At 30.3% G+C, this 6,486-nt stretch overlaps 1 protein-coding gene across 1 annotated transcript; it reads left to right on the top strand.

Moving 5' to 3' along the window:
* Window positions 1-202: 202 nt before the first annotated feature.
* On the top strand, window positions 203-6,249 carry LOC148272830 (peritrophin-1-like). Its single transcript, XM_088239521.1, has 4 exons — window positions 203-277; window positions 2,002-2,066; window positions 4,759-4,884; window positions 5,841-6,249. The coding sequence occupies exons 1-4, from the start codon at window positions 271-273 to the stop codon at window positions 6,105-6,107; spliced, it is 465 nt and encodes a 154-aa protein (XP_088095647.1). The 5' UTR covers window positions 203-270; the 3' UTR covers window positions 6,108-6,249.
* Window positions 6,250-6,486: the final 237 nt, after the last annotated feature.

Raw genomic sequence — 6,486 nt, 5'->3', positions numbered from 1 at the left:
GAACTTCAATCCACAAGTCAGGAAAATAAAACACTTTTTTTTTGTCCATCTTGTACCAAAAAATGACCAATAGATTGATTACAACATACTTTTATTAAGAGACAAATAACAGCTTTGCGAATGACCACGTGATAAACAGTTTTTTTGCGATAGTAGATAAGATTTGGAGCATATAAAAAGACCGTAATTTTAATAAGAATTTGTATTCCATCCGCAAGTGATTCAATCAATTCATTAATAGTTTTCTCTAATACAAAGAACTAATTAACAATGTTTGGTAAGTACAAATAATTGTTTTGTTACAAAAAAAAGAAAAAACATCACATATAAAGTATTAAACTACAATTCTAATCAAGAACAATATTTCATTCATTGGTGTATTTTTCATATTGCATAAGCAGGACTTCCGCAAGGAGTTTATTTTGGTCTACCATAAAAAAAAACATTAGCAGTTTTTGCAAAGTGTTTTTTTTTTTATAATAGGCCTGCTGGCCTATTAAGTGATGAGTTAGAGCACAGAACACACAGGCTTGATAAAAATAGCATTGTAATATTTTTATTTCACCGGGGAACGAACCCAAAATTGCCATGCCTGAGCCAAGTTTCTTTGCCAAGGTGTTATTGGAAGAAGTTTTCTTTTTAAATACCATAAGTAAATTGTATAAAAACGAGTGAAATATGCTTTTAAAAAATTTATAGTTACATGTTATTTAAAATGCATTTACATGTATTTTTTTCATACAAGAAAAACTAGAAATAAGTGAAGCCTTTGAAAAACTTTCCCATAGTAAATAGTAAATTGAATTTAACTTCTAGTCCTCATTTCAAAATATTTCCATTCTGATTCATATAATCCTTTTTATTCCTGCATTTTTCTTTCTTACAATATTTTATAATATAATTAGCAACACGAATAATTTGAAGCTGTTCAAGTCCTGACGATAAGGAACTTATCTTGAAACCGGTCGATGTATGACTCAAAAGTTAATGTAGTTTATGCAAATTTACACATAAATAAATATCTATTTACATAGAATGAAATCTTTATGAAATTTAAAATGAAACTTCTTTGGTTTTACTATCAGTGGCGGCAAGCAGCGCCAGTGCCATGTTGTGATTTAATTAATTATTAAATTAATTTCCATTTATTACTAAATGGAAAGTGTAAAATCTATAAATTCATTGAGATTATCTATAATCCAGTCTGACCGTAAAATAATTAGATATATTTTTTTATTTTTTTTTATTGAATCGGCATTCACTTCGTAACACTTCATTATAAATTATTATGAAAATAAAACTTTGTTATTAGTGAAACCCCTCTCACCCTACTCACCCTCTTATACCCGTATGCAGAGACAAACCTTAAGGTGAGGAAAGTACATTCTATTGTCTTCACCTTCGGGTTATTCTCTGCATTTGAAATTAGAATGTACTTTCCTCACCTTAAGCTTTGTCTCTGCATACAGGTATTAGACCCGCGTCTGTTTACACTCTCTTAGCCGAGCGATGTCTTCCCATACATTAAATCTTAGACTTAATTATTGTAACTTCCACTTATGTGCTAAATTTTAAGAAATAATTTCTACTTAATCTCTTGTCCTTCATTGATCATGTTTTCATATCCGTACTTTAGATAAATATCCATTCATATGCTAACACCTTAGATTAGTGGAAAAAACCCCCCTGCTCTAAGTTTCACTGATTAATTTGTTTATTTTTTGTTTAAATTCTATGACATTGTGAACAATATTCTGTGTTTACTTTATTCGTTTTCTATCACCCGTCGATGGAAGGAGTGCTCTCTTGAAACTATAGTAGTGTTCTTGTAAAATAATAAAAATTGTGTAACACTAATAACGAAATTTATTTTCATAATAATTTAGATATAATATATTTTAATGATTAATGGCGGTCAATTTAAAAGCCTTAAATATTTATGCAGTAAATTTTTACATCATTTTAATTTGAATTAATTTTTGAACAATTTTATATTTCCAGCTAAAGTAGCTTTCCTGTTTGTTGGACTTTTTTTGGTGGTATCAGCACAAAGGCCAAATGGAGGAGTAAGTACAAAAGCTATCAAAAGTTTATTTTTTCTTACCAACTACAGATAGAACTGCTTTGCTCGGTTAGCAGTGTGCAGAATCTAGATTGACGATGGGTTGAAGCTTTTATTTTTGCCGATAAAGATAATATAAAGATATTATTGGGAAAAAAAAACACACACAAATCGGGTATTCATACAATATTTTGGTGTCTTAAAAACTTCAAAAGTGTTTTTAAAATTTTAAAATGCAGTAAGTCAGCATTTGATTCCCGCGAATAAAAACTTGTCGAAATCTGCCGCTGCTCAAACACTAGGTTCGGAGATCGTGCTTTTGCCGTTGCCGGCCCCTCTGGAAGCAATTATTGCCTTCATATTTGTGAATTATCGACAATTCCAGTCTGTTCAGATCTGAACTGAAATTTCACTTTTATCGTAAACTTACAATTTAAAATTGAATTTAAAGTAAATTTGACATTGAGGGTGCAATTTATTGTACCATTAATTTTTAAATCAGGAAACGTTAGAATTAAAATTTACATTTAAAATTGTAAAGCGCACTTGAGGTAGTTTTTTACGAAAATTGCACTATGTAAATAAGTCAAATATTATTATTATTATTAATTAAAATCAAATTCGCGTTATTATCGTATTTGAATACAAAGCTTGCAGTCCTGGCTTAAGGTTTAACATAATCATTCCCTTTCCGCACCTAATGGTGCATACAACACTAGATAAGTACCCCAATCACAGCACGTTTTCATCAATTTTGTAACATGAAAGAAGGTGATCAGTCTTACGCTTCAGGTACCAGTGGAGGGACTATGAAATATTTCAATGTGAAAACACCCTTTTATAAAATTATTTCATATCAACCATGTCGCGAAACAAACCCGAGACCTCTTGCATGGTAGGTGAACGCGATGACCATTACACCATGATTTAAAGGTCTAACATGGATAATATAATTATTTTTTTTTAAATTTGACTTTTTCTCTACTGTATTTCATCGTTTACCTTTTAAAATAGTAAATATACAATACGCAGATATTATCAAGTAAATACTGATTTCAGTATTTTGAATTTTTCAAAATCTTTGAAGACTAGATATCACCTCTATCAAGGTTAAAATTACAACCGAGATGAATACCATTTTAGAGAGGGGAATTTGAAAGTCCAACTGGCCCAAGGAGAAGTTTAAAAATTGGAAAATTGTTTTCCGGTGTTGCCTTGTACGTGAAATAATTCTGTCAAATGAATTCTTTCACAACAATAAAGGTTTCAGCTCTTAAACTTAACTAAAATAAACAGATGGAATAAATATGAATTTTCAAACATAGGCGAAATGGTGAATGTTACAGTGTGTAAAATGGCCATTTAAACTGCCCAATGACAGGTCATAAGCCCTGTAAATGTCTGAACTGCCATATTCCCTTCTCTGAAATATTATCCATCTCTGTTGTAATTTGTTAATCAATACTGATTATCTACTAACCTAAATGCAAAATGATAAAAGTATTGAGTAAATGATTTTGTGAAATAAATAAATTACGAAATTATTTTAGTATCGCAATATTATTTTTAATATTTCTATAACAAACAATGAAACAGAAACAGAATTCGCGAAAACGATACAATATACTGATTTGAACGTATTTTTTTAACCATAGAGTAATTCTTATGATGATAGAATTCATATGTAAGCAAATAAAGTGTATTATTAAAGTTTTAAATATGTTTACTTCCATACGCATATTATTTTTCTTCAATTCTCTCAAAAGAAGTTCTCCAAAATAAAAATATTATACTAGCATCAATAAACAAGTGGTTTGTTACAGCGGGGTAGCGTAAATAATTTTCAAATGTATTTAAATTATTTTATATTTAATTGATAACTCGTCAAGGCATGAACAGGTGTGATCATGCATTATCTTTTTTGGCGAGTGTGCACTTTAGCTCATTATAGATACATTTACATGAAAGAGTTTATTAAATCAGGTAACCCGGCCAGGCACACGCACATTTATTTGTTGTAACAGTTGGGAACAGTCAAATATTGAATTAAATATTTTTAATTAAAAAAAACACTATTTTCTTTATATTTTCGAGTTTTTGTACATTTATATACTTTATTAAGTGTTATTAAATATTCGTACAAAACCTCTAACCGACTTTTCTTTGTCTGCCGGTTTTAAGACGTACCCTCCTAGCCAGGACACTAATAAAACCGGTACACATAGAAATGTTGGTGTGTGATTATATACAAATATTTAATAGAATTTTGTTAAATGTTTGACCACAAAGTTAATGCTTGAAATATTATAATTATTTAAATATTTATTTGGGTATGTATAAATAATATTCCAACTCTAATATCTAATTTAAAATTACTGAAACGTAATAAATTTACGTTGATTTTTTTCGCTTTTATTTATGTGCACTTTATAATATTGTAACCATAAAACCGAGTTGTGTTTAAGTTGGCTGCGTATGAGTGTTAAAACAACATATGTATTATTTTTTTTTAAGCAAGTTTCATTTTATTTTTAAATGGGAGTTGCTTATTATGACCAGGCTTATATTTTCTGCAATAATAATGTTCATTCCAACTACTACAACCATTGTGTAAGGATCTGGCAGGATAGTTGGCTGCGGTCTTCTTAATCATATTAAAATACACAACGATCTTCATTGCGCGTTATTGTTTCCAGCCATGCCCAGAAAACGAAGCCTTCCACCCACATGAGAATGACTGCTCTAAGTTTTACAAGTGTGACCACAATGAGCTGATCCTCTTCAACTGTCCAGCTGGACTTGAATGGAGTCAGTCAGAAAGCGTAAGAATTTTGATAAATAATATTCATGGACAAAATATTTGTAAAAAATCATTTTCTTTAATTCTTATTTAAGAGAGTCTCGATTATTTTATTGATTGCAAGTAAAAAAAACTAATAGGTATCTTAAAACCATGTTATTTTGATTGCCGTTTATCAATATTTTAATAAATGTTTTATTTCAACTAATTTACGGCTATTTAAAAAAAAAATTTTTAGGAAAAAGGCAGTAGAAATATTCAGTTAAATAAAACTAGAAACGAATCAACAAAACGAAAAGCAAAGATAAATAAATATTATAGACAAACATGATGAGATCCAGGTTTTTTAACCTTCTTTTGAATGTTTTAAATATTATAATGATTTTTGATTGGTTTGTGAGGATGTTATATTTGCGACGAAAAATTTTCATATTTAATAATCGCCAGCTCCAAAGTTAAAACACCTTAAAAAGTTGACAATAAACATGAAATTTAGTAAAAAAAAAATCCTATCTATCAATAATGTTTCATAGACTATGAAACGGGCAAAGAAAAAAAAACGTTTTTTTTTTCTATTTGTTATTAACTAGACTTAGTATAAATTCTTAAAGAGTTTTCTCTTACCCGTAATTGATGTAAAGAGAAGATAAAAAAAGTAAAAAAACTGTGCATTAACATTTATATTTCATATAAAAACATGTCCAAAAATATTGAATATGACCATTTGCACTTGGTTTCAGCAAAGAATATAGGAGTGGACGTTGATATTTCCATGATTATTTTATTTTTACACGTACTAGTTTAGGAAAAAACTAAAGTGTATTTATTTTAATTTTGATACAATTACAAATAACCGCACAACAAAGGCTCAAAATATACATTTTATATTTTACTGTATTCAGTTCATTAGTTTGAACGCTGAACGATACCGCAGATAAATTTAGTGCAGTTGATAAAAAATATATTTCTGGTTTTTAGATTTGCAATTGGCCCGCTCTCGCTGGATGCAACCTTGCTGTAACCGAAACTCCTGGAACTTGTGATCCAAATGCCCCAGCACCAATCTGCCCAGAACACGACCCCAACGGTCTCGCCGTTCATCTTCCGCATCAGAGCGATTGCTCCAAATTCTACGAATGCGACTGGGGAGTAAAGTACGAGTTTAGCTGCCCTGCTTCCCTGCACTTCAACCCAACTCTTCAAGTCTGCGACTACCCAGAAAGGGCTGGATGCCTTTGCGCTTAAATGGGACCAATTTTTTCAACGAACATATGCGGATTCATTGAATACAAACGCAAATATCATTGATTATTTGGAGGCTGACAGTATATAACATTTATCAGCGATAAATTCAAACTAACGCATTAAAGAAACCTTGCAAACCAAATTGTTTTTCATTATGTTGACCAAAACATGTTTTGTCAGGTGTCCCCCAGAGAGTTAACCCGAGCCACCTTTTCTTTTTAATTATGATGAAAATGGTGTAATGCAGGTTGATTTTTATTACAACAAATATCTTACTGAGTTTTATACATACAGGGTGGATATCGATTTTTATGTCTTTTAATTCAATAATGGCTCTTGACGGCCGTTCACATGATCTAAATTTCCGTTATAATAAAAT

Source organism: Micrasema longulum, unplaced genomic scaffold (assembly GCF_059751315.1).
Source record: "Micrasema longulum isolate JH-2025_06_02 unplaced genomic scaffold, ASM5975131v1 h1tg002176l, whole genome shotgun sequence".
In the NCBI taxonomy this organism is placed as follows: Eukaryota; Metazoa; Arthropoda; class Insecta; order Trichoptera; family Brachycentridae; genus Micrasema; species Micrasema longulum.
The sequence above is the reverse complement of the archived record's forward strand: the minus strand, read 5'-3'. Positions and strand labels throughout refer to the sequence as shown.